This window comes from Giraffa tippelskirchi, chromosome 14 (assembly GCF_054371585.1).
Source record: "Giraffa tippelskirchi isolate mGirTip1 chromosome 14, T2T-mGirTip1v1.2.pri, whole genome shotgun sequence".
In the NCBI taxonomy this organism is placed as follows: Eukaryota; Metazoa; Chordata; class Mammalia; order Artiodactyla; family Giraffidae; genus Giraffa; species Giraffa tippelskirchi.
This window is the reverse complement of record NC_137288.1, coordinates 57,881,994-57,909,471: the sequence shown is the minus strand read 5'-3', so window position 1 is coordinate 57,909,471 and position 27,478 is coordinate 57,881,994. Positions and strand designations below refer to the sequence as shown.

The 27,478-nt window shown below is 47.3% G+C and overlaps 1 protein-coding gene across 3 annotated transcripts in view; it reads right to left on the bottom strand.

Moving 5' to 3' along the window:
- Positions 1 to 27,478, bottom strand: part of ARK2C (arkadia (RNF111) C-terminal like ring finger ubiquitin ligase 2C) — a 110,048-nt gene that overhangs the window by 2,009 nt on the left and 80,561 nt on the right. For all 3 annotated transcript variants that reach the window (XM_081563354.1, XM_081563353.1, XM_081563355.1), the window contains 5 exons: positions 18,171 to 18,486; positions 15,095 to 15,205; positions 10,560 to 10,689; positions 8,661 to 8,765; positions 8,246 to 8,341 (listed from right to left, as the gene is read on the bottom strand). In XM_081563354.1, the coding sequence (XP_081419480.1) occupies positions 8,246 to 8,341; positions 8,661 to 8,765; positions 10,560 to 10,689; positions 15,095 to 15,205; positions 18,171 to 18,346 (618 nt within the window). In that variant the 5' untranslated portion in view covers positions 18,347 to 18,486. The remainder of the gene's footprint in view (positions 1 to 8,245; positions 8,342 to 8,660; positions 8,766 to 10,559; positions 10,690 to 15,094; positions 15,206 to 18,170; positions 18,487 to 27,478) is intronic.

Sequence of the window (27,478 nt, the reverse complement as noted above, 5' to 3'; positions counted from 1 at the left end):
GACTCTCAAGAGTCTTCTCCAACACCACAGTTCAAAAGCATCAATTCTTCGGCACTCAGCTTTCTTCACCGTCCAACTCTCACATCCATACATGACCACTGGAAAAACCATAGCCTTGACTAGATGGACCTTTGTTGGCAAAGTAATGTCTCTGCTTTTAAATATGCTATCTAGGTTGGTCATAACTTTCCTTCCAAGGAGTAAGCGACTTTTAATTTCATGGCTGCAATCACCATCTGCAGTGATTTTGGAGCCCCCCAAAATAAAGTCTGACACTGTTTCCACTGTTTCCCCATCTATTTCCCATGAAGTGATGGGACCAGATGCCATGATCTTAGTTTTCTGAATGTTGAGCCTTAAGCCAACTTTTTCACTCTCCTCTTTGACTTTAATCAAGAGGCTTTTTAGTTCCTCTTCACTTTCTGCCATAAGGGTGGTGTCATCTGTGTATCTGAAGTTACTGATATTTCTCCCGGCAATCTTGATTCCAGCTTGTGCTTCTTCCAGCCTAGCGTTGCTCATGATATACTCTGCATATAAGTTAAATAAGCAGGGTGACAATATACAGCCTTGATGTACTCCTTTCCCTATTTGGAACCAGTCTGTTGTTCCATGTCCAGTTCTAACTGTTGCTTCCTGAACTACATATAGGTTTCTCAAGAGACAGGTCGGGTGGTCTGGCATTCCCATCTCTTTCAGAATTTTCCAGTTTATTGTGATTCACACAGTCAAAGGCTTTGGCATAGTCAATAAAGCAGAAATAGATGTTTTTCTGGAACTCTCTTGCTTTTTCGATTATCCAATGGACATTGGTAATTTGATCTCTGGTTCCTCTGCCTTTTCTAAATCCAGCTTGAACATCTGGAAGTTCATGGTTCACGTATTGCTAAAGCCTTGCTTGGAGAATTTTGAGCATTACTTTACTAGCATGTGAGATGAGTGCAGTTGTGTGGTGTTTTGAGCATTCTTTGGCATTGCCTTTCTTTGGGATTGGAATGAAAACTGACCTTTTCCAGACCTGTGGCCACTGCTGAGTTTTCCAAATTTGCTGGCATATTGAGTGCAGCACTTTCACAGCATCATCTTTCAGGACTTGAAATAGCTCAACTGGAATTCCATCACCTCCACTAGCTTTGTTCATAATGATGCTTCTTAAGGCCCACTTGACTTCACATTCCAGGATGTCTGGCTCTAGGTGAGTGATCACACCATCGTGAGTAACTGGGTCGTGAATATCTTTTTTGTACAGTTCTTCTGTGTATTCTTGCCACCTCTTCTTAATATCTTCTGCTTCTGTTAGGTCCATACCATTTCTGTCCTTTATTGAGCCCATCTTTGCATGAAATGTTCCCTTGGTATTTCTAATTTTCTTGAAGAGATCTCTAGTCTTTCCCATTCTGTTGTTTTCCTCTATTTCTTTGCAATGATTGCTGAGGAAGGCTTTCTTATCTCTCTTGCTATTCTTTGGAACTCTGCATTCAAATGAGAATATCTTTCCTTTTCTCCTTTGCTTTTCACTTCTCTCCTTTGAACAGCTATTTGTAAGGCCTCCTCAGACAGCCATTTTGCTTTTTTGTATTTCTTTTCCATGGGGATGGTCTTGATCCCTGTCTCCTGTACAATGTCATGAACCTCCGTCCATAGTTCATCAGGCACTCTGTCTATCAGATCTAGCCCCTTAAATCTATTTTTCACTTCCACTGTATAATCATAAGGGATTTGATTTAGGTCATATCTGAATGGTCTAGTGGTTTTCCCTACTTTCTTCAATTTAAGTCTGAATTTGGCAATAAGGAGTTCATGATCTGAGCCACAGTCAGCTCCCAGTCTTGTTTTTGCTGACTGTATAGAGCTTCTCCATCTTTGGCTGCAAAGAATACAATCATCTGATCTCAGTATTGACTATCTGGTGATGTCCATATATAGAGTCTTCTCTTGTGTTGTTGGAAGAGATTGTTTGCTATGACCAGTGCGTTCCCTTGGCAGAACTCTATTAGCCTTTGCCCTGCTTCATTCTGTACTCGAAAGCCAAATTTGCCTGTTACTCCAGGTGTTTCCTGACTTCCTGCTTTTGCATTCCAGTCCCCTATAATGAAAAGGACATCTTTTTGGGTGTTAGTTCTAGAAGGTCTTGTAGGTCTTCATAGAACCATTCAACTTCACCTTCTTCAGCATTACTGGTTGGTGCATAGGCTTGGATTACCGTGATATTGAATGGTTTGCTTTGGAAACAAACAGAGATCATTCTGTCGTTTTTGAGATTGCATCCAAGTACTGCATTTTGGACTCTTTTGTTGACCATGATGGCTACTCCATTTCTTCTAAAGGATTCCTGCCCACAGTAGTAGATACAATGGTCATCTGAGTTAAATTCACCCATTCCAGCCCATCTTAGTTCGCTGATTCCTAGAATGTCAGCGTTCACTCTTGCCATCTCCTGTTTGACCACTTCCAATTTGCCTTGATTTGTGGACCTAACATTCCAGGTTCCTATGCAATATTGCTCTTTACAACATCGGACCTTGCTTCTATCACCAGTTACATCCACAACTGGTTATTGTTTTTGCTTTGCGCCAGGCTGCGACAGTGCAGGAGCGACCGAGAGGAGCTACCCCATGTCCGACGTCAGGGGTGGCAGCCAAGAGGAGCAACGCCACATCCAAGGAGCGGCGGCTGCATAGGCACAGGAGGGCTGAGAGGAGCTACTCCACATTCAAGGTTAGGAGGAGCAGTCGTGAGTAGATACCACTTGTCCAAGGTAAGGAGCAGCGGCTGCGCTTTGTTGGAGCAGCCGAGAAGAGATACCCCATGTCCAAGGTAAGAGAAACCCAAGTAAGATGGTAGGTGTTGCAAGAGGGCATCAGAGGGCAGACACACTGAAACCATAATCACAGAAAACTAGCCAATCTGATCACACGGACCACAGCCTTGTCTAACTCAATGAAACTAAGCCATGCCGTGTGGGGCCATCCAAGATGGATGGGTCATGGTGGAGAGGTCTGATTTCCATCTTTAAAAGCTATTAATTAAAAAAAGGATAAGTTAAGCACTAGTTCCAATATCATGTTAGCCATCATATAGGCACTCTGTTTATACTTGTTAACTTTAATTGTCTTGTTTTAAATTCTATGCTAAGTATTTGAAAAAGCTGGCTTGAAACTCAGCATTCAACAAACTAAGATCATGGCATCCAGTCCCATCACTTTATAGCAAATATAAGAGGAAAAAGTGGAAGCAGTGCCAGATTTTATTTTCTTGGGCTCCAAAATCACTGTGGACAGTGACTACAGCCGTGAAATTAAAAGATGCTTGCTCCTTGGAAGGAAAGCTATGACAAACTTAGACAGTATATTAAAAAGCAGAGACATCACTTTGCCGACAAAAGTCCATATAGTCAAAATTGTGCTTTTTCCTGTAGTCATGTATGGATGTGAGAGTTGGACCATAAAGAAGACTGAGTGCTGAAGAATTGATGCTTTTGAACTGTGGTGCTGGAGAAGACTCTTCAGAGTTGCTTGGACAGCAAGGAGATCAAACCAGTCAATCCTAAAGTAAATCAACACTAAATATTCATTGGAAGGACTGATGCTGAAGCTGAAGCTCCAATACTTTGGCCACCTGATGCAAAGAGATGACTCATTGGAAAAGACCCTGATTCTGGGAAAGATTAAAGGCAAAAGGAGAAGAGGGTGACAGAGGATGAGATGGTTAGATAACATCACCGACTCAATGGACATGAATTTGAGCAAGCTCTGGGAGATAGTGAAGGACAAGGAAGCCTGGCATGCTGCAGTCCTTGGAGTTGGAAAGAGTCAGACATGACTTAGGGACTGCACAACTACTATGTAGAAAGTTCCAAGTTCTTAGGTAGTATGGACCATGGCTCATCCTTCTTTAGGTTCTGTGCACACTTGGTCAAGTACAAGGCATATCATTGGTACTTAAAAAAGAATATTCTTGGGAGGAAGGAATCTAATCAATGAATGAAGTCAGCCCACTTTCTTGTCCCCATCTCCATGCCAAGCAGTAAAACATTGTGATAACACCCATGGGAATAAAACTAGCTCCTTCCCTGGTAGCTCAGCTGGTAACAAATCCACCTGCAGTGGAATCGACCCACGTTCAATTCCTGGGTTGGGAAGAACCCCTGGAGAAGGAATAGGCTACCCACTCTGGTATTCTTGGGCTTCCCTGGTGGCTCAGCTGGTAAAAAAAATCTGTCTGCAATGCAAGAGACCTGGGCTTGATCCCTGGGTTGGGAAGATCTCCCGGAGAAGGGAAAGGCTACCCACTCCAGTATTCTGGCCTGGAGAATTCCATGGACTGTATAGTCCATGGGGTTGCAAAGACTCGGACACGACTGAGCAACTTTCACTTCACTTCTCTCTCTTCTCCAGGGATAAGCAGACTTAAAGGTCATTTAACCAAGAGAAAAATCTGAAGTGTCACAAGATAAAGACCACCCAGAGAATGACTCTGATCTTGGGGCCAGGCCTAAATTCCAGGTCTCCGCAGTCTGGTTCCTGATCCTCAGTTCTGGAGTTTGAAGCAGTCTAGGGAATTGTGAAACCTCATTAGGACATACAAGAAAATCTATGCCTTCTGATCTCAGCCTCCCTGTGCCCTATATGCCCCATTGCAATAAGTTTACTCTTAGCCATAATCCAGAAAATCAGAATTACATCCATAGTCTCATACAGTTGTCATGGGTTTGGACTATGAATGGAGTTATGATCATATGCCTGCTTAAGAACCCAGCTGTGTTTGCTGGAGGAGTGGCCTCCTTTTAGTCGACCCTTTGAGAAAAGAGAGTTCCATAAAAAAATACCATGGAGACTATTTTCTATTGTTTTCTCCCAAAATTATTCAGGATTTCCTTTTTATAGTTAATTTTAACTTAATATTCCTACTTTGTTTTGCTATGTTTAATCTATATTTCTTTAAACTATTGTCTCTTTTCAAATCTTATCCTATTTCTTCTTTTGTATTTTTAATCTTTTAGGTCTTTGGGTTTTGTCTTTCTTTTCATTATCCGTGAAACTTATCTTAACTATAACTTTTTTCAGCATTCTAAACTTAATATTTATTTTATCTCTTTTACCCTTACTTTTTCATTGTCATTAACATTCTCTTTTTACTTTCATGTTATTGATGTTAATTTTGCATGTTGTTTTCATATCTTTTCCTAATTCTTGTTTTTCTGTATTTTCTTTTTAGACTATATTTTAATTACTCTTATCATTAATTACTATTTTAAAATATCCTTTTTGTTTTGTATTATTTTACTGAGTTTAAATTTTTTAAGCTTTCTTAAAATATTTTAAAGGGTTTTAAATGCTATCATTTTGCATCTTTAATTGTTCTTATTCCTTATTTTAAAATATTTTATTCCCCTAATCCTCCTTTTATTCTTATAATTTCTCAGCTCCACTCTTTATCTCATTGGCTCAGTTCATTTTCCCTTTTCATTCTTAGCATTTGTCCTTTTCCTTATCTCCTCTCAACCCATTGAAGTGATGGCAAGTGAAGTGTGCAGTCTGGTATAAGTGAGGCCACCCTGGTCAGGAAGGTAGGAGTTGTTCCTGGGCTCCTGAACACACCTTTCTCCCTTCCGCGTTCTTCTCCACAAGCTTCAAGCTTTCCCACCAACGAATGGTCATTTTCTCCATGCCAATAATCCCCGTAATTACTGAAATACTGTCATTTCCTGTTTGTTGTTGTTCAGTTGCTCAGTTGTGTCTGATTCTGTGTGACCCTATGGACTGCAGCACGCCAGACTTCCCTGTCTTTCACCTTCTCCCAGAGCTTGCTCAAACTAATGTCCATTGAGTCGGTGATGCCATCCAAGCATCTCATCCTCTGTTGTCCACTTCTCCTCCCACCTTCAATCTTTCCCAGCATCAGGGTCTTTTTTAATGAGTCAAGTCTTTGCATCAGGTGGCCAACGTATTGGAGCTTCAGCTTCAGCATCAGTCCTTCCAATGAACATTCAGGATTGATTTCCTTTAGGATGGACTGGTTTGATCTCCTTGCAGTCCAAGCGACTCTCAGGAGTCTTCTCCAGCACCACAGTTCAAAAGCATCAATTCTTTGGCACTCAGTCTTCTTTGTGGTCCAACTCTCACATTCATACAGGACTACTGGAAAACCCATAGCTTTGACTAGACAAACATTTGTCAGCAAAGTCATCTCTCTGCTTTTTAATATGCTGTCTATGTTTGTCATGTCCCCTATTAACATGCTATGCATGACTGACACATTATACGTATGTTAATAGATGTTGGTTGGAATCACTGATGGATAAATCCAGTGCCTCCAAGAGAAGCTGCACAGGCCAAGGGTCATGGTCTTTGACATTGACACCGTGGGTTCTGAGCAAGCCTAGAATAAGTGAGCCTGCTCTCAAGGTAAGAGCATCTCCCCAATCCCCAGCTGTCACCAGGTACAGGCACTGTGCTGGGCTGTGTATATGCACTGTCCCACTGAATCTCCAGAGTTGCTCTATGGCAGCTACTAATACATCTTTCCCATTTTACATTAAAAAGAGCAAGGGAAGGGCCAGAAATGCCAAGTAAGCTGTCCAGAGTCACACAGCTATAAGTAGTTGTTATGGTCTGAATGTTTCTCTCTCCACCCCAGGTTCATATGTTGAAGCCCTAACCACCCTTCCAATGTGATGGAGATGGGGCTCTGGGTGGTAATTAGGTATAGATGAATTCATGAGGGTGGGTTCCCCATGATGGAATTGGTGCCCTTATAAGAGGAGAAAAAGACACCAGAGCCTCCTTTCTGCCATGTGAGGACAGACCAAGAAGTGAGCCATCCGCCAGACAGGAAGAGTGCCCTCACTAAGAATCAAGTCAGCCAGTGCCTTGGTCTTGACTTCTCAGGCTCCAAAATCATCAGAAATAAGTGCCACCAAGCCACCGAGCAGATGGTATTTTGTTAGAGCAGCCCAAAGACAGTAGTAAAACTGAAATTCAAAACTGATTCCAGCAACCACTGCAGCCTAGGACCTCTTGATGGGGAGAGGACGGGCTCCAGCTTGACTACCACGAGCATTTTCCAGCTCCAAGATTCTCAGTGCTTGTCAAGCTTTTAATTTCTAAATTTAAATAAGTATTTACTTGTTTTCATAACAGACTTTATTTCATAGAATTGTGTTACTTTATATGAAAACTAAGCAGAAAATACAGCCTGTTCCATCCCTTCCCCTCTCAAAACGCACACAGTTTGCCCTATTAATATCTTGCATTAGTTTGGTGTATTTGTTACAATTGATGAACCAAGAGTGATACTTCACTATTAATAAAGCCCATTGACTTACATTAGAGTTCTTAGGGTTTTGACAAATGCAATGTCATCCGTCCACCACTACAGTAGCATGAGAAAATAGTTTCACTGCACTGCAAATCCCTTGTGATCCACCTGTTCATTTGTCTATTCCTCCCCCAGAGCCCTTGGCAACAATGGATCTTTTTACAGTCCAGGCTTCTTTTTCCAGAATGCTGTACATTTGGAATCATACAGTATGCAGCCTTTTCAAGCCAACTTTTTTCACTTAGTAATATACATTTAATACATATTTTCTGTATGACATTTATTCATGACAATACTTTTTTAAATCATGGAATAATACTCCATTATATACATGTACCACTGTTTATCTATTTTCTTATTGAAAAACATCTCAGTTGCTTCCAAATTTTTTATTTATCGAATTAAAAAAAAACTTAACTTCAGTTCCTGGGCTCTAATCCTACTCTAGATTCCTAAGCAATAGCCCTGTCCTCTGCAGGCTTAGGGCAGAGCCTGTGAATCTGTGGCTTTAAAAGTGGTCCAGGTGAACCTGACACTCACAGAGGACTGGAAACCTACTCTCTGAAGCCTTCGCCTCCTATTTGTCCACAGGCGAGGTTGGACTTGGAGTCTTTTCTAAGGCAAATGTTAGCCTTCAGTGAGGGTGCTCCCTTGGCCCTCCACATTCAGATACAAACATTTATCTGCCTGTACACCCACCCAATACTCACAAGTCCACAAGCACACACACATGCACCCAGCTTCCCTCCAGATGAGACACCTGCCATCACCCCTCCTGATCACACCAGCAGAGGCACGGGAGAAGACCCTGGGAAGGTAGCAGAGCTGCAATCTTCTTCTTGATTTTAAACAATGCCAGGATCAACTAGACCACCCCTCGCCCCCTACCCCCCAACTCTGCAGGCTGACCTGCTGGTTGCCTTACCTTCTTGTACTTGTGGGGGAAGGTGAACCTCTCGATGGTGTTTTGTACTGCTCCCCGAGTCACGTTTCCCAACCTGTCCTCAAGCTGCAGCAGCTCCTACAAAGAGAAAACGTGTGGATGCGTGCACTCCACACGTGCAGACACACGGATGCACACATGATAAGGCAGAGGGGCACTAGGAGACATCAGCAAAGATTCACATGGGGAGGACTAACTAACTAGTCAGAGGCTCAAAGACTGGGTGAGATCTCTACTCTTTTTCTCCCTCCTACTCTCAGCCCTGAGGCTCCCCACCACCACCCATGCCTCCCCCACCAGAGGGGGAGGGACAGGAGATGGTGGGGTCTCTACCAACCCAGCAGGAACCAGGTGAATGGGAGGGTCCCCCCCCCCAAGACAGAGGGGCAGGGAGTACCTCATAGCTCTCCCGCACAGCAGAGGTGTGTCTGCTGGGGTTCAGTCCCTGGAGAGCAAGGAAGTGAAGCTGAGGGTAAGGGTAGTTTCGGATTTCATGGACGACCTGTTGGGGAGAAAATGCATCAGACAGGATTCCTGGCTCCAGGAGCCCCGCTTCTGATTCCCCCTCCCGTAGCTGCCAGTCAGTGCAACCCTGAGGTGCTGCAGCTAAGGGAGGAGAAGCGCTGTCTTTCCTCCTCCTGTCTTTTCTGCTCATCAAGAACCAAGCCTGTGCCCAACCAGCCCCAGAAAGAATCACAAAATCAGTAAAAAGTAACAAACTAATCTGATTGGGCATTTATTTCATAGCAAGCCCTGTTGGAAGCCCATCTCATGACTAACTGAATTATCTCACCTCATCTGTCACGTGGGTACCATTACTATCCCCATTTTACTGATAGGGTAAACCAGACACGAACAGATGAAGTTTGAAACAAATGAAACACAGGGTTTCAAACCCAGGCAGTCAGATGACAAAATTCACTCTCTTCCCCTCTGCACTGTGCTGCCCAGACTAGGGTGGGACATCGAAATTTAATGATTCAGTAACCAAGAGAAATAGTACTTTAGTGTAATATTTAAAAATAAAAGTAATACCAAAAAGTCCATAATGAACAAAAATATAAAAATTTAAAGAAAAACAGGATCTGACCCTTTTGTTGCACAGCCCTGCCTCACTCACTGTGAATCAGAGCTCCTCAGCTTACTCCTGCATGATCCTGGACTTAACCTCTCTATGCCTCAGTTTGCCCATCTGTAAAATACGGATAAAACCTTTCCTGTGGGAGATCCCTGGTTTGGGACGATCCCTTGGAGTAGGAAATAGCAACCCACTCCAGTATTCTTGCCTAGGAAATTCCATGGACAGAGGGAGCCTGGTGGGCTATATATAGTCCATGGGGTCGCAAAGAGTCAAACATGACTGAGCAACTGAACATACAGTGCTTAGAACAGTGCCTGGTATGTACTAAGTTCTCAGTAAACACGAGGTTTTATTCCTAGGGGGTGGTACTTCATATGTGAACCTTAGAATGTCAGAGCCAACAAGGCTTCTGAGATGGTGCATCCTAGCTCTCACTTTACAAGTGAGGAGACTGAAGTGCTGGGTGGTTAAAGGGCAAAGGCAGTGCCGGAAGCGCAGAATTACGCTCGAGGGCAGCAGCATGGAGAAGCTGTCTGGAAATAAGATTTTCAGTTGGTCTTCAGCTGCCTTAACGGATTCACTTCACCTTCATTCATGAAGCATCATGAAGCTTGGGATGCCAGAAACACAAAGGCCCCCAAACCCGACCTGACCCTCCCACAGTCCCCGCCCCTGCAGTGCTGAAGGCTTATGCTCTACATGAGGCCACCCCAGATGAGCAGGCAGCCCTAAGGGCCACCTCTGGGGTCTCCTGTGTCCCCACACCAGGTGTCTTCATCCCATTTCACAGATCAGTAAAACCAGAGCCCAGGGAGGCGCCCACCCTAAATGAGGTCATATGGGGTTCAGGGACTACCCTGCTTGTTCTCAGCCCTGAGCCTTTCCCCCAACTGCTCCCCACCCTTCCTCACTCCTACCCCTGTCCCCACACCCCCAGCCCCCCCAGACCACAGCCTGCCACGCTGCCCCCTGTCTCTCCCCCAGGCCCCCCACCCCTCCTTCCAGCAGGGCTAGTTTCTAGTCCAGCAGCTTTCCCCTCTTTCCCCTTCAAGCCTGACTGGGACTAGGAGCTGGGACGGAAGGGTGGCAGTGGACCTGCCTTGGCGCAGGGCACAGGGGCCCGGGTCACAGAGGAACAGAGCCACAGGCCTCAGCCCACCATTGGCACCAACAGGCGGCAGAGGACTCAGTCGCCTGGCAAAGCCTCTCACTCACCATCTGCGTGGAGGAGGAGTTTCGGGGAAAATGGTGCATTCGAAGAGTTGCTAGGTAATGCTGATAGTGCTGAGGGACGGGCCGCACCTGGAACTGAGCAGAACTCAAGCCGGCGTCCACACTGAGATCCCTGCAGGGACAGGGCCACAGTGAGGCACAGGGGGTTCAGCCGTCGGGTGCGAAGGGACCCCAGACATCAAGCCCACCGCGTAGAATCAGGGTCACGAATTGCCGCAGAGGCAAGGGAGCCAGTCTCGCCTAGTCCTTCCCCCTCTTTGAGGACAAAGAGAACCAAGACTCAGAGAAGGAAGGGCTCTGCGAGATCCGAAGGAACTACAACAGTCTGGGCCTCGTACAACTTGGGAGAGTGCACAAATCTCCTTCCCAAGGCAAAGTCCATTCCTAAGAGAAATGCTGAAAGAGGAATCCAGATAAGCCAGACACAGATACAGAGCAAAGGAAAGACAGGTCCAGATAAAGGGGAGGGGTCAGAGGCCATGCTTTTACCACTTTAAGAAAATAACAGGAGAGGGACCTGCAGCCTTGGGGCAGGAAACTCTCCTGAACCACTGCCCCCATTCTTAGCCGTGCAGGAAATTCACTTCACTTAATAATCAATCGGTTAATACTGAAAAGGAACCAGGGTTTCTTGAAAAAATGGCTACGTTCAGGTCTGAGTACAAAAGAGATGTGCAAAATGAGATTGAAACATCTTGTCATAATTGAAAGCAAGGAAGTCATCAAGGTCAGGTCAAAAGGATTCAGGAACCATCTCGAAGAGGGCCCCACTGGCAGAGTTGGACATTTTGCATCAATGAGTGTAATTGCAATAGGTTGAAATACATCAAATAGGTTCAAATCCCTGAGAGTGAAATGATGCTAAAGCAAATCGGTCCCCTTTGAAGGATGCTAGGAAACCAACAGTTCATTTTGAAAACTAATAAATACAGGAGAAGAACCGAACATTTATCCTGTCTTTTCCTCTATTAACTGTACTTCAGGGTAACCAAATCACGATGAAGGGAAATTGCTCTTTATGAAAGTTTTCTGTGTAATAAATGAATAAGGAATGATTGAATTACTTGTCACCTTCTCACGTCTCCTAAAGAAATAAAGGATCTGGGTGAAGATCATCAATTACTATTAAACTCACATCGGAGAGTCAACCAGCTTTCGACTGGAAGAACCCAGCATCTCCTCTGAAGTGTTTTTACCAGAAATTGCAAGTTGAAGCTGAACCTGCTCAGGTTGCAACCTGAGTGCCAGGGTGTAGGGAATATAGCAAACCAAAGGGCGCCTGAGCAAATGCAATTTGTATAAAACGTGAGGAACATGACAGGAATTTCTGCTTCCATCTGTGATGTCTGAACAGTGTGATGTAAATATATTCCTATATTTCCTCCATCAGTTCAGTTCAGTTCAGTTACTCAGTCATGCCTGACTCTCTGTGACTGCATGGACCACAGCACGCCAAGCTTCCCTGTCCATCACCAACTCCCAGAGCTTATTCAAACTCATGTCCATTGAGTTGGTGATGCCACCCAACCATCTCATCCTCTCAACCCTTCTCCTCCCACTTTCAATCTTTCCCAGCATCAGAAACTTTTCCAAGGAGTCAGTTCTTTGCATCAGGTGGCCAAAGCCCAGATCCCTGGAACAACTCCTGATGAGTCTGCCCCCTTGGGAAATGAGGTAACTCTTGGAGTTGGTTGGAAGTAAACTTAGAAATCCTCTGAGTCCAACCCCTCATTTTTGCAGGCCCAGCTGAGGCCTGAAGAAGGGCAGTGCCTGATCCATAGCCCTGGGCTAGCCAGTCTGGCACTCCAGGGTTTCTGACCCTCACCTGGGCTCATGCTATGACCTGCCTCGACGAAAGGAGTTCCATGGGGCATCTCATGGGCAGAAACTCAGACTCTTAGCAGCTGCCCAGTAGTCCCAGCAGATTCACAGCTGCAGTGAGATGTTCAGGGAATTCTACCAAAAGCAAAGTCCCAAGGAATTGAGAACAGAATCGCATCAATTCTGAGAGTGCTGACTAGAGAAGAAAAAGATACCTTCACCCTCAGATGAGTGGCGCGATTTGCCCGGGGTGGGCCTGGGTGGGCTCTGGGATCCCCTTTTATCATCTCATCAAAAATCTGATCGCAAACCCAGGATCCCCGAACGGCTGCCTGCAGGGAAGGAAGCCAGGAGGCTCTCACCTCCACGCCCCCTCTCTACCTGTCCCAGGTACCCGAGCAGGGCTAGGACTAGGTGGTAGAGTGGCCTGCAGTGGGGGCAGAGATGGAAACATGAACCCAGGACTGAGTCGGGAGCACAGTGAGGATGGAGACGCTGGAGCAGGGCGCAAAGTCAGGGTCAAGTTATCGGACCTAGGCCAGAAAGGGGAACTTCGTACGGGGAATTTATCTCCCAAGGCCCTCTGCGCCCACACACTCTCAGGCCAGGGTGCTCAGCTGAGAGCAGCTACGTGGGTAGGGCTGAAATCTCCTAAATTTCAGGGAAAGGGCAGTCAGCTTCAGGCCTGGGGCTGGACCAGGCTCTGGGGGTTGGTTCCTGGAATGATTAGGGCAGAAGTCAGTGATTCCTGATGGTTCTTTAAAGGAAAGGGGTATGGGGGCTGGGTCCAGACACACTCCCCACCTCCTCCCTCCCAGGGCTCCTCGCAGAGCAGAGTGGGAGAGCGGCCCCTCCTCTAATGCATTTCCTGTCATCTAATTTCCAGAACCTTTCATCTCCTGGCAGAAGAGACCTCCCTGGGAAAGAAGGGGCGCGGGTCACCACTAGGCTGGCCCTTGCTGGAGCAGAGCTCATTACAGGGAGGAGAGAGGGCCTCCTGCTTGGGAAGTGGGGACAGGACAGGCAGAAAGGCCCAAGGTGGCCCTGGGCACAGGGGCCTCCCAGCCTCTCAGGGCCCCAGGCTCTCCCAGGTCTCTGGGCAGGCAGGGGTCAGGAATGCAGAGCGACAGAAACTTGAGGAGGACAGGAGATGTAAAGAAAGCTGGCTCACCCGCACACCACCTCCTCCTGACATCTCTGCAGCATCACCCTCACCGTGTTACCTGTCCCCTTCCACTTGCCACGTGGGACCCCGTGTGTGTATTCAGATCCCTCAGCCACACACAAGGACCCTGGGTGCTCTGTGTGCTGAAGTGAATTAAACTGAATTGACTTGCCTGCTGAGGGACAGAGTTTCATCCAAACAACAATTAAATCTTCCTAATTTGAATCTGCTAATTAGAAAGAGGCTGGGCTGAAGCTGGCTGTGGTACAATCTCTTAAGGAAGCGTTAAATCTATCAGAGAAAACTTGAGAACCAGTGAGGGCTGGAGACGATGGAACCTGTGAAAACAACCATCTCCTGCACCTAGAAGCATGTTTAACATCCAATCAACCAGAACTGCCCCTCAGAACCGTTCCTGGGTGGCCGGTCCTGGTCCCGCTTCCAAAGCAACCCTTGCCCATGAAAGTTAGCCTGACTAAAAGGCTAATAACGACACTACTGTATGTCTGTTTTATAAATAGTCCATTCCCTTTCGTTGTGGTTTTTTTGTTGTTGTTTTTACATTCTTTTAAAGAAAAAATATTTTTTTAACCTCAAAGTTGCAAAAACAGCACCAAAAAATTCCTGGTTATCCTTCATTCAGATTCCCCAAATGTTGACGTTTTACTACTTTACTGCATTTCTTTTTCCTTCTCTCACTCCATTCATCCATCCATACGTACCTACTTATATATACCCATACACAGTTCTCCATGGATTTTTTTTCTAAACTATTTAAAAATAAGTTGCAGGCATGATGCTCTTTACCTCTAAGTACTTTAGTGAACTGCACATCTTTTTTTCAAGTGTTTGGGTGTTTGGATCTGACCCTGGGTTAGGTCAGCCCTCCCTGAGCTAGAACCTGTGAGTAGAGTGGGACCAAGGACCCAAAACCAAGCAGTACTGCATCCCAGGGCAAGAAAGACCTCTGTTATGAGTGCAGGAGATTGTGGAAAGACTTCACAAGGCCCCACTGCCTACAAAGATCCCTCAACCAAACCCTCAACCTCTCCCCAGGCAGTCTCCCCAGGCCTTGCCTCCAACCTGGCTAGTTCTATCTCCCTGAGCCTCTTTTGCCTGGCTAGCATGCCCTGGCACTTCTCTCTGGACTCCTCAAGGCCCAACCCCTCCAGAAAGCCTTTCCTGACCATGCTAACTCCTGAGACTCTCCCATCTGCCCTCCTCCCAAGGACAATTGGTTCACAGCACTCCCTGGACTTGGGAAATGCGCTGCATCCCTGTCAGCTCCTTCCAGGCAGAACCACGAGAACCGAGCCCCAGGCTGGGCACGAGGTGGCACTTAGCCACATCTGAGCTTGCTGCCAGAACTAGGCCCCTGGGGGCCCATTTGGCTCCGAAGGTGGCTGGGGACAGGGCAAAAGCTGGGGCTTGAAGACTAGGAGTCCTGCATCATTGATGTGAAGGAAACAGGAATTCCATGGATCAGCCAAGACCCTTCTCTCTCCCTCCCCCGGGGGCCCCAAAGACTCACCAGTCAGTGCCCTCAGCCAAATACCTGGGCTGAGGTGTCTGTAGTTGGTGGCCGAAGTCGAAGCTGGGGTGGAGGCGGTGGGGATGGACAGACACGCGCTCCTGACTCCGCCTGCACGGGAAGAGAAGGAGGACCCAGGCGTCAGGGCAGCCCTGGGCCAGCGCAGCTTGCAGGAGCGCTGAGCCGAGGCGGCCCCCGCCCAGGCCTGCGTATGGAGCAGCAGCCTTCAGCCCTCTTCCCAACCTCCAAGGAAGCTTCCTGGGCAGCAGCTCCTAACTCAGACATTCCCGCTGTCTGTGGGCTGCTCTCTACACCAGGGCGGCTCCCTGGGTCTAACTGCTGCAGGCTTGCTGTCTCACCCAGGCTCTCTGCCTCCTTTGCTCCTTCTCCTTCTACTCCCCTCTGTCCTTGGTGGGTTGTATTCAGGACACACAGACCTGCCTCCTGTAGCATCTCCCATGTCTGTGCACCCATATCCTCTGCTGCCACCATGCTCTTCTCCTCTCCTCCACCCTTCTCCACACTCTCCCAGTTTTCATGGCCCAGGACTAGGCCTCCTCCAGGAAGGCCTCCCAGAACACTCCAGATCATGGTGACCTCTCCTTCCTCTGACCGCCTACAATACTCACCTTCTGTCCCAAGCACCCCAGCCTCTATAGACATGAACGCTTAGGGCATTAAAGATCATAATGTCCAGTTCAGTTCAGTTCAGTTCAGTTGCTCAGTCGTGTCCAACTCTTTGCAACCCCATGAATCGCAACACACGAGGCATCCTTGTCCATCACCAACTACTGGAGCCTACCCAAACCCATGTCCATCGAGTCGGTGATGCCATCCAGCCATCTCATCCTCTGTCGTTCCCTTCTCCTCCTGCCCCCAATCTTTCCCAGCATTAGGGTCTTTTCCAATGAGTCAACTCTTCACATGAGGTGGCCAAAGTATTGGAGTTTCAACCTCAACATCAGACCTTCCAATGAACACCCAGGACTGATCTCCTTTAGGATGGACTGGTTGGATCTTCTTGCAGTCCAAGGGACTCTCAAGAGTCTTCTCCAACACCACAGTTCAAAAGCATCAATTCTTCGGCGCTCAGCTTTCTTCACCGTCCAACTCTCACATCCATACAGGACCACTGGAAAAACCATAGCCTTGACTAGATGGACCTTTGTTGGCAGAGTAATGTCTCTGCTTTTCAATATGCTATCTAGGTTGGTCATAACCTTCCTTCCAAGGAGTAAGCGACTTTTAATTTCATGGCTGCAATCACCATCTGCAGTGATTTTGGAGCCCCCCAAAATAAAGTCTGACACTGTATGCACTGTTTCCCCATCTATTTGCCATGAAGTGATGGGACCAAATGCCATGATCTTAGTTTTCTGAATGTTGAGCTTTAAGCCAACTTCTTCACTCTCCTCTTTCACTTTCATCAAGGGCTCTTTAGTTCTTCTTCACTTTCTGCCATAAGGGTGGTGTCATCTGCATATCTGAGGTTATTGATATTTCTCCTGGCAATCTTGATTCCAGCTTGTGTTTCTTCCAGCCCAGCGTTTCTCATGATGTACTCTGCATATAAATTAAATAAGCAGGGTGACAATATACAGCCTTGATGTACTCCTTTCCCTATTTGGAACCAGTCTGTTGTTCCATGTCCAGTTCTAACTGTTGCTTCCTGACCTGCATACAGGTTTCTCAAGAGACAGGTCAGATGGTCTGGTATTCCCATCTCTTTCAGAATTTTCCACAGTTTATCATGATCCACACAGTCAAAGGCTTTGGCATAGTCAGTAAAGCAGGAATAGATGTTTTTCTGGAACTCTCTTGCTTTTTTGGTGATCCACCGGATGTTGGCAATTTGATCTCTGGTTCCTCTGCCTTTTCTAAAACCAGCTTGAACATCTGGAAGTTCACGGTTCATGTATTGCTGAAGCCTGGCTTGGAGAATTTTGAGCATTACTTTACTAGCATGTGAGATGAGTGCAATTGTGCGGTAGTTTGAGCATTCTTTGGCATTGCCTCATCATGTCCAGAGGTGCTCAAAGTATGCTCCAACGACCCCTGGCAGTCCCTTTGACCCTTTCACAGGGTTTCCGAGGTCAAAATGATTTTCATAATAACACTATCACGCATTTGCTTTCTCACTCTCATTCTTTCACAAGTGAACAATGGAATTTTCTAGAAACTACATGACATGTGATTCAGCTGCAATGTGAGTGCAGAAGCAGACTTGAGAATACAGCTATCTTCTATTGAGCCAGGTGTTAAAGAGATTTGCAAATATGTAATTTTAAAAAGTCACTCTTTTTACTGCATTTATATATAGCTATTTTTTGAAAAACATATTATTGGTGTTAACATAACTTTGTTATTGTCATTTTTAAACGAATTAACAAGCATTTAAAATTTTTTCATTTTTAATTTCTAATAGGGTAAGTGTCAATAGTCATAACCCACATAAACAAAAGTTTGCTATAGTCCTCGATAATTTTTAAGAGTGTAAGATGTCCTGAGACAAAAATGTTTGAGAACCACTTATCTTGTACAACTCATTCTCTTAACAGTTGAGACTCAGAGAGGTGAAGTGACCTGCCCAAGGTCCCACGGTCAGTTTGGCCCCATTTTATTAGTACTGTCTCATTTTACTTTGCATTTGTTTTGTCGTTGGTCTCTCCAACCACATGGTGGGTTCTTTGTGGGCAGGGCTGACCCAGGGCATCCCTTAGGGACCTCCAGTATTAGAATCAGATGACTGTGAAGTTTGAGAGGGTGCGAGGGGTCCCCAAGTCTGCTCTCCCACATTATGCAAAAGTCCACCGTGAGCATCCTAGCCCACTCGTTACCCGGCTCCTGACCAGTTACCTGCGCCATGTGACAAGGACACACACTAGCAACAGAGGAAACCGGGGTCAGGTTAAAGCCGTGCTCATTGCCTGAAATGAACGCCTCTAACCAGAGCAAAAGCTGCCTCCTACAGAGAGGCTGGCCAAGCCTGGCAAGGTAGAAACCAGGGGTCCCGCCCTGGGCCCCGCCCCGGCCCCGCCCACCCTCACCCACCCTCGCCCACGGGTGGCGCACACACCTGGGGTGCGAGACAAGCCGGCGGTGCTGGGCTTCCAGGAGCTGCTGCTGCAGGAGGTATTGCTGGTGCAGGGCCTGAGGTAGGAAGGAGGGACCTGTGACGTCCTGGAACTGCAGGGCGGGCAGCGGGGTCAGCGGCTGGTGCAGGGCGCCGCTGTGCTGGTGGGCCGGGGCCATGTGGGCGCTGAGGCCCGGCTGCGACTGCACGGGATGGGCCAGGGGGAAGTCCGGGGCGAGCTGCTGCGGCTGCGGGGGGCCCAGGTGGAAGTGGCGGCAGGAGGTAGCGTGAGGAAGCTGAGACCTTTGAAAGGGGGCACCTGGAGAAGCAATGACAAAGACCCCATGAGGACTCGCCCTGCTACCCTCTCCCACGGGTCTCCTCTCCCCCTACCTGCAACCTGCAGGCTGTGAAACTCAAGACCTTCATTAGAACCCAACAGTGTCATTATTTTTATATACAAATGATCACCAGTGCTGCCTGGTAAAGGCTCAGTACAGAACGTGTTGGAGGGAGGAGGAGTATTTTGTTTAATAAATAGATAAGCATTCTTTTTTAAATTAACACACTTGTTAAAGGAATTTTAAGGTCCCTGGAGACAGTTTTCTGCTGCTGCTGCTAAGTCGCTTCAGTCGTGTCGGACTCTGTGTGACCCCATAGACGGCAGCCCACCAGGCTTCCCTGTCCCTGGGATTCTCCAGGCAAGAACACTGGAGTGGATTGCCATTTCCTTCTCCAATGCATGAAAGTGAAAAGTGAAAGTGAAGTCGCTCAGTCGTGTCCGACTCTTCCAGACCCCATGGACTGCAGCCTACCAGGCTCCTCCGTCCATGGGATTTTCCAGGCAAGAGTATTGGAGTGGGGTGCCATTGCCTTCTCTGGGAGATAGTTTGGCTTTCTTGAATTTTTCCCAGGCAACCTTATTGATCCCACTACCTTTTTAAATAGATGCTTAGAAAAACCACCTGCAATGAAGGAGACCCGAGTTTGATCCCTGGGCTGGGAAGATCCCCTACAGAAGGGAATGGCTACCCACTCCAGTATTTTTGCCTGGAGAATCTCATGGACAGAGGAGCTTGGAGGGCTACAGTCCGTGGGGTCTCCAAGAGTCAGACACAACTGAGCAACTAACATTTTCCGGCTTCCCTAGTGGCTCAGATGGTAAAGAATCTGCCTGCAATGCAGGAGACCCGAGTTTGGTCCCTGGGTTGGGAAGATCCCCTGGAAAAGGAAATGGATACCCACACCAGTATTCTTGCCTGGGAAACCCCATGGGCAGAGAAGCCTGGTGGACTACAGTCTATGGGGTTGCAAAGAGTAGGACACGACTGAGCGACCAACACACACACACACAAGAAAATTTGTCTAGCCTAGTCAAGCTCTGAAGCCTCGGCTGGCCAGGATCCAGCCTGCAGACAGCCCAAATTTCTGAGGAGAAAACAAGTTGTTTTCCATGCAATTTTAAGAAATAAAAACTAATCACACAAAATTTTAACTAATAATTAATTTGTTGTAATATCTTAATTATTTTAAAAGCAAAAATTTCCAGCAATAAGCCAGGCTCACGCTTCATTTAATCTAGTCTCCACCAACTTCTAAACAAAATTGACCTTGATGATGGGAAAGTCTTGCAACTTCTCCATAAGTAAAGATCCAGCTCTCAGCACTGGAGTCCTTTAATAAGGAAGGAAGTAGACTTGGCACCTCAGGAAGCTTTACAGAGGCTTCGTGTTAAATGTGGCAGGTTCAACACATATCTGTTCCTTCCCAAACCCCACTGAAATGAGAGCAAAGGAATAAAGAGAAAATAAACAGACAAGGACAGGGAGAACAGGAGACATGACATCAGCAGGAAACAAATGTCAACAGATTTTTGGAAGACAGAAAGCAGATGGAGGAATTAGCAGAGCTGAGAAATTGGAAACAAACCACCTAATGAAGGTGTGGACTCAAATGGTAAAGCTGTAGCTCAAATGGTAAAGAATCCGCCTGTAATGCAGGAGACCAGGGATCGATCCCTGGGTCTGGAAGATCCTCTGGAGAAGGGAATGGCAGCCCACTCCAGTATTCTTGCCTGGAGAATCCCATGGGCAGAGAAGCCTGGCAGGCTACACTCTGTGGGGTTGCAAAGAGTTGGACACAACTGAGCGGCTAAACACACACACAATGAAGGTGCAGTCAATGAGAAATGGATAGATCTTGCCACACAATGCTGGAATGGTGTGGAGTTGGAGGTGGTGAGTCCTTTGGAAGGCAGGAGAGATGGTGATGCTGAGAATGGGGAGGCTGGTTGCCAACCTGTATGAAGAGCAGTTCTGCTCTTTCCATTCAGTGCAGTGACTGCCCCTCCCTTGGCCTGGCATTTTGCGGGGAAACTGAGCCAGAAAGGCCCCAGTGGTGGAGGACCGGGGTACAGCACTGCTCTCCAACAGAGGGGTTAAGTGAAAGTCTATACATGGAACTTTGGAGACCTCTGTTCCCTTCTGCCACTTGGTTCGGTGGATACTGCCCCTCATGTGCCTCCTCTCTGCTCTCACCCCACACCCCACAGCTCCAGGCTGGAAACTGGTCCCAGAAAGAGATCCTTCTGGTTGGGAGTACCCAATAAAATGGTAGAATCCTCAGCCGGCCACTACATAATAAAGCCCAAAAGTTGAAAGGTCCATGCATAGACACAGAGCTTCAGGAAGTTTTGGTGACCTACTCTTCAATGTGAACAGACAGGCGAGGATGGCTAGTCTCTTGAGGAAAAGTGAAAAGAGAGAGAATATACTAAATTTAAAAAAAGAAAAAAACTCAGAGGAACAGAAGTCAAAAAAAATAGCAGAGATCAAAAAACCAATAAACTTCAAAACGTTTAAAGTAATATCCTCAAAAAAAATAAGATATTGGGTCCATGAAACAACAATAAGCTCCTTTAAAAGAAGCAATGAGGAGACAAGAGAGCACTTGGAGTTTAAAAATATAAGAGGTGAACCCTGCAATTCAGCAGGAGGGTTGGAAGATGACACTGGGGAAATTTCCCAGGAAGCAGAATAAGAAAACAAGGAGATGAGGAAAAAGATGCCAAAGTTGAAGGGTTCAGTCAGAAGAGTCCACAGTTTTTCTAGAAAGAGAGAAAAATGGAGAAAATTATGGAAAAAAGTATTCAAAAATTTTCCCAGAACTGAAGGTCAGCTTCTAGATAGAAAAGGCCCTCTGAGTGCCCAGCAAAATGGGGTGGGGATGGGGAGAACCACACACTGAGGCATCTCACAGGGAAATCCCCAAGCACTGGGGCCAGTGAGATGATTCTGACACCTTCCAGAGAGAAGGCAAACCAGTCCCATTCAAAGGTCAGGAAGCAGGATAGCACCAGATTTTTCAACAGCAATATTGGAAGCTTGAAAACAGTGGAACAACTGCCTTCAAGGTACTGCAGAGGTGGGGGAAGGGGAGATTTTCAATCTAGAATTCTGTGTCCAGCTAAACTTTATCAGGCATGAGAATAGAACAAGAGTGTTTTCAAACATGCAAGGTCTCAAAAAAAAAATTAAACTTCTCTGCACCCTTTCTCAAAGAAGTACTGATGCAAACCAAGAGAAAGGAACAAAGAAATAGGGGGTGACACCTGCAGGAGGGGGGGTTTCCCAAGCACATGGCTGTACAGACCCTCCAGCAACCATTTGGAAGGGTGCTCTGAGGAGGTATCTGAGGGGTAGACAAAAAATATAGGATTGCCATTAGATTTAGCCACAATAAAATAATACTTGAAGAAATTTTCCAATTTTATAGAGCATTTGGTAAGAATTTATAAAACTGTCATAGAAAGCAGGCAATTATTACCTCTAGGAAGGGAAAATATTGTTCAGAAAGTATAATTATTATGTACTACTTGGTTCAGCAGTGAATAATCTCTATATATTAATAATGCAATAGGCATTAATAAACTATTTCAGGATAGAAAAAGACATTTATTCCATAATAAGAAGAAAATAGACAATGTCAAAATTGAAAAATCAACAAAGGGCAGTATAAGAATTTATTTAGAAATTTACTTGGTAGTTTATGTATTTCAGGAAGTAAATACTTGAAGAAGAGCTGGGAGTGTTGAGCTTCAAGTGGTGGGGCTGAGGTGGGGAGGGTGAAGGGCAGACAATCCCTGTTTTACTAAATGTGTCTTGTACTGGAGTTATTTGTCTTTGTAAATGACATGCATGTCACTGATAGGTTTTTAACATTAAAAAATATATATATATTTGCAAAAAAAACATGGAAATAAAATGTATTTCTGGCTCGCTTGCAGTGAGCCAGAAAAGAATTATCTAGAGTCTTATGAAACTCCAATACTTTGGCCACCTGATGCGAAGAACTGACTCATTGGAAAAGACCGTCATGCTGGGAAAGATTGTAGGTGGGAGGAGAAGGGGGCGACAGAGGATGAGATGGTTGGATGGAATCACTGAGTCAATGGACATGAGTTTGGGTAAATTCGGGAGTTGGTGATGGACAGGGAGGCCTGGCATGTTGCAGTCCATGGAGTTACAAAGAGTCGGACACAACTGAGCGACTGAACTGAACTGAAGTGAGAATCTTAATTCCCACAAGCATTACAGATTAGTAGGCCTCCCTGCCTGGTGAATTCTGGCTTCCATGAGTCCAGGGGCTGTGGCCGGAGCAAGCTGGCTCTGGTTTCCTCCTCCCTCATCACCATCTATCATCAACATGACCGTGAAAAAAGGAGAAGGCCCAAGCGACCGAAGGAAAGAGGGCAAGAGAGGAATGGAGAGCTGTCGAAAGCTAACAAAGTGAAAGACAGCCATGACTTCAGAGGAAAGGAATGGAGTAACGAAAAAACAAAGAATGTTGTAAAGACTCCAATCCACCACTGTCTGTTCAGTTACTATGTAGCCACCTTTAAAGAAGTCAAAAGAGACAGGTGAATGTAATTTTAACAATATATGTTGTATAACTCAGTATGTCCAAAGTATTATTATTTCAGCATATACTCAGTATAAAAATTTGTTGAGGGACTTTCCTGGTGGCCCAGTGGTTAAGAATCTGCCTGCAAATGCACAAGACATGGGTTTGAACCCTGGCCCAGGAAGATTCCACATGCTGGGCAACTAAGCCTGTGCTCCACAACTACTGAAGCCCATGTGCTCTCTGCACACTGCAGTGAAGACCAAGCACAGCCTAAATAAATAAATGAAACTATTTTTTTTTAAGTATTGGGATATTTTACCTTATTTTTTTTTCATACTAAGTCTTCAAAATCCAGTGTACACCTAGCGCAGCTGCTAACTGCAAGTGGTCAAGATGTGCCCCCTCCCCTGTCATCTCCACCCCAGAAGGCTCTCAGTCTCAGCCACCCTACTCAGAAGGTGGTTAAAGGCAGGAGACACCCAGTCTGGGGCCCTGGCCTCTCCCCAGCCTGTGTCCTGCACCGTCTATGAAAGCAGCAGATAGCAGCTGCTGTATGTGGTCTCTTAAGAGCAGAGGAGTGAAGTTCTTAGGGTACACAATTTGGGCCCCTGACAAGCCAACAATCAGTGACATCTGTATAACACTTACATCCCAGAATGCCCCCATCAATAGACAACCTGTAATTTTTCCCATTAGAGTTACTCCTTTGGGCTAAAAAAACTAATCTCCAGATGTCCTTGACTCTACTGTCCATTTATCTTATTTCCCCAGATAAATAATGACATGAATTGGGCTGAAATGACATGTTGGAAGATTCATCGTGAACTAAATAACATTTTTAGGGAGTGGGGGAAAAAAGAGGGGTTACTTTAAAAAAAAAAAAAAGCACCACATTAAAGGAACACAGCAAAGTATAAGACACACAGCAGTTTCAGAAATGTGAAGAAAAACACATGCATCTTAGAATTCTGGAAACTGGTGCTATCGGGTCCCCCCGAGAGCTAGCTGGGAGCACCTTCAAGCTGGGGTGTTCCCCAGCTCAGGGCTGGGATGGTGCAGGCCACCGTGCGGGCCTTGCCTGATGGCTACCTGGCACACACAGGCACCCCACAAGGGTTGCTGTTTGATCTGTGCCTCGTGGGCAGGGAGCCAAAAAGGCTGGCAGCTGGAGAGTGCATGGATCAGAGGACAGGCCCCATGGGGAGGGGAAGGTGAAGGAGAAGAGGGGGGTGTGGGGGCCACGGGCTGTGGGTCAGGTGGGTGGAGAGGACAGTGACAGAGGTCTCGCATCTCTGGAAGGTTCATTGACGCTCATCTGGTAAATGACAGAGTGGAGACTTGAACTGAGGCCTTTACTGAAAGGCAGCTGTCACCGGGAAGGAGGGGTGGAGCCAGGGAACCGGAAGTCTTGATAAAGTGAGAGGCCCTTCCGAGGAGGAGAGTAGGGCAGAAACGCGGCCCGACACCCGGAGCATCCTCTGGGCCAGGTCCGGTTTCCTGGGGACAGTGGGACGGAGACAAGGGGGCAGAGGAGGCTGGTTGGGAGCTGCGAGGAGCCAGACCGAGAAGTCAGGAAGCCCGGGACGGCGGTGGAGACAAGCAGAGCGGTGTGGCGGGACGGGCTTCTCCAGAGCAGGCAGTGTCCTGCGCTGGAGGGATGTTCTAGCTGAATTCTAACCTGCATCAGCTTGGTTACCTGAAGGAAAAGTGGCTTTCAGCCTCCAGACCCCAGAGCCGAGAGGCACTGTCTTCAAATCCTCTGACCAAGAAGGAAGGGAAGGAGCGGGCAGTGCTGGGGACAGCCACCAGAGGGGCCAGCTGCCCACCCCATGGCCCCGGGGATAACCGCCTCCTGCCGGTGGGGACCTCAGGGATGAGGCCACAAGCCCCCCGGCCAACCAGGCCAAACGTCCCCCACTTCTCTTGGAGATGGGTGCAGGACCCTGGGAGAAAAGGATGGAACCAAACCCTCCTGGGTCTCCAGGGAAGCTGGCACTTCCTCCTTCCCCAGGCCAGTTCTCGGGCCCTGGGTTCCTGTTGTCCTCAGGTCATTGACCCGCCTCACTCTCCCTCAGAAGTGGAGGCAGAACAGGAGGGCAGCAGCCACAGCAGAGTCAGAGGGGAGGGGAGGGCCAAAGAGACTCCCTCCCGCAGGCCCTGGGATGGAGGGATGGAGACCAGCCGGCCAGCAGGCCCAAGGCTGCCCCTTGTCTCTGCTGAGTGCTTCTTGAAGCCAGATCTGGAGCCAGAGTCTGCTCCTCTCTGAAAAGCCAAGCTCTCAAGTGGCAAAGAAAATTGGTCTTTTGAAAGCCGATTTCTGCCCACAAGCAGCCAGGAGGAAGGCCTCTGGTACTGAAGAGGCTTTCAGAGCCAGGGCAGAGTTACCCTGTAGAAGGGCTCAGTCTTAGGGCCAGGGTGCCTCCCCTCGCTGTCAGATCTGGAGGGACATTCCACTTCTCCAGGCCTCAGACGGTGACCCTCAATGATGACACTCCATCCTACACACTTGCTGAGGTATCTCGGCTGTGGGGTGGGGGCCCGGTAGGCATCTTCTGGCTCAGCCTCTCCTCTGGCTCGTGGGGGACCCCCGAGCAGTCACAACACTGCTGTCTGCTGTCCCACCTCCTGCTGAGGAAAGCCTGTGTGTTCTGTGCCATGTCCAGCACCGGAAGTGAGCTCGAAGCAGTGAGAGGCATAGTCAACCAGTACTGACTTTCAAAATCCATCTTCCAGTGGCTACCATGTCATCCTAAAGCCAGTTCTGAGCAGTCCATCCCTTGCAAACACCCTTTCTGGCCTTTCTCTCTCTCTCTGCTCCCTGTGACCTTCTCTCTCACCTCTCCTGGACCCCCAGGGCCTTGTCTAACCCCTGACCCCATAGCCTACCTCCCAAGGCTGCCTGCATTCTGTCAACATTAAACACCCAGGGCAAGTGTTAACTCTGGGATAGAATCTCCCATTGGATTTGTGGCATTTGCCTGTTATACTTCGCATTTCATTTCTGCACAAGTTTTATCTCTAATAATCGGCTGTAAAGTGAGTTATTTCTGGACAAATACCATGCAGTAAATGTCCTTTGTTCTTAGAAGGATTTAGAAAACTTCCAAGAGGGAAGGGAGAGAAAATGAGAGAAAGGGAAAGAAAAGCAGGAAAGTGAGAAAAAGAGAGAGAAGAAAGAGAAGGAGAGAAAGAAGAGAAAGACTCATTATCTTAGAAAAGTTCACTATTAGATTATTTGCTAGTAAAGAAATTCACGGGCTTCCCTGGTGGCTCATATAGTAAAGAATCTGCCTGCAATGCAGGAGACTCAGGTTTGATCCCTGAGTCGGGAAGATCCCCTGGAGAAGGACATGGCAACCCACTCCAGTCTTGTTGCCTGGGAAATCCCATGGACAGAGGAGCCTGGCGGGCTACAGTCCATGGGGTAGCAAAGAGTCAGACATGACTGAGCAACTAACACACACACACACACACGCATGCACTCACACACACAAGGAAATATACAACTGCAGGGAATCCTTGAATATATGAGTTAAATGAGGCTCAGAGACCACACAGCCTTTGTTCTACAAGATGAGGATCTCGAGGAGGCTGGAAAAGGGGGAAGGCTTTTCCAGGTGCTTTCAGGTAGTTATGGCTGAGCTGGGACTGGAGTCCAGGCCTCCAGAGTCCCCCTGTGGTGTGCTCCACCCTGTGCTGCACTTCAGAGTCCCCCCACCCAGCACCCAGCTCCTCATGCGACCACACCGGTCCACACGCAGTGCCCAGAGAGGAGCCCAACTGCCCAGGCCCCGGTAGTCTCCCCGCCCCTCCCCATCCGCCATCCCCATCCTAAGCCTCCCCCAGGAGGAAGCCTTTCCTTCCGAAGGGAGTAACCAGGGGGTGACAAGGACCAGCAGCTGGTGCCCATGGGAGCAGTGACATCTGAATCTCTGCTGTGACAGATGCTGAGGAGTGGCCGTGGTGGGTGACATTGCTTAGGTCCAGTCAGTCCACCTAGACCAGCAGCCCCAGGCCTCTTCCTTGGCCTAAGAACAAGGCCCAGCTTTTTGGAGTAGGCCAATGTCTTTGCAGCCCATTGGGTGCTCCTGGCAGAAGGCAACTGCTGCTTCAGCAGGGTCCCTGAGAATCCTCCCTTGTAAAGCTTTGGCCCTACGATTCACAGTTTAAACTGATAAAGAGGGGTGGAGGAAATTCTAGGGTCCTGGCACCAATTCTGGGCACCTTGTGTTAACATGGACACCTAAACTGAAGTCTGATGAGGAGACCAGGGTTGGGAAGGGACTTGAATTGCCCAAAAGGAAGAACAGCTGAGGAATCCAGGCATGAGCAGCGCAAAGGAGACACTGGGTCAGGAAACAGCTCAGGCAAAGGGAATCGCTCTTTTTGGTGGATTTGGGTCAACA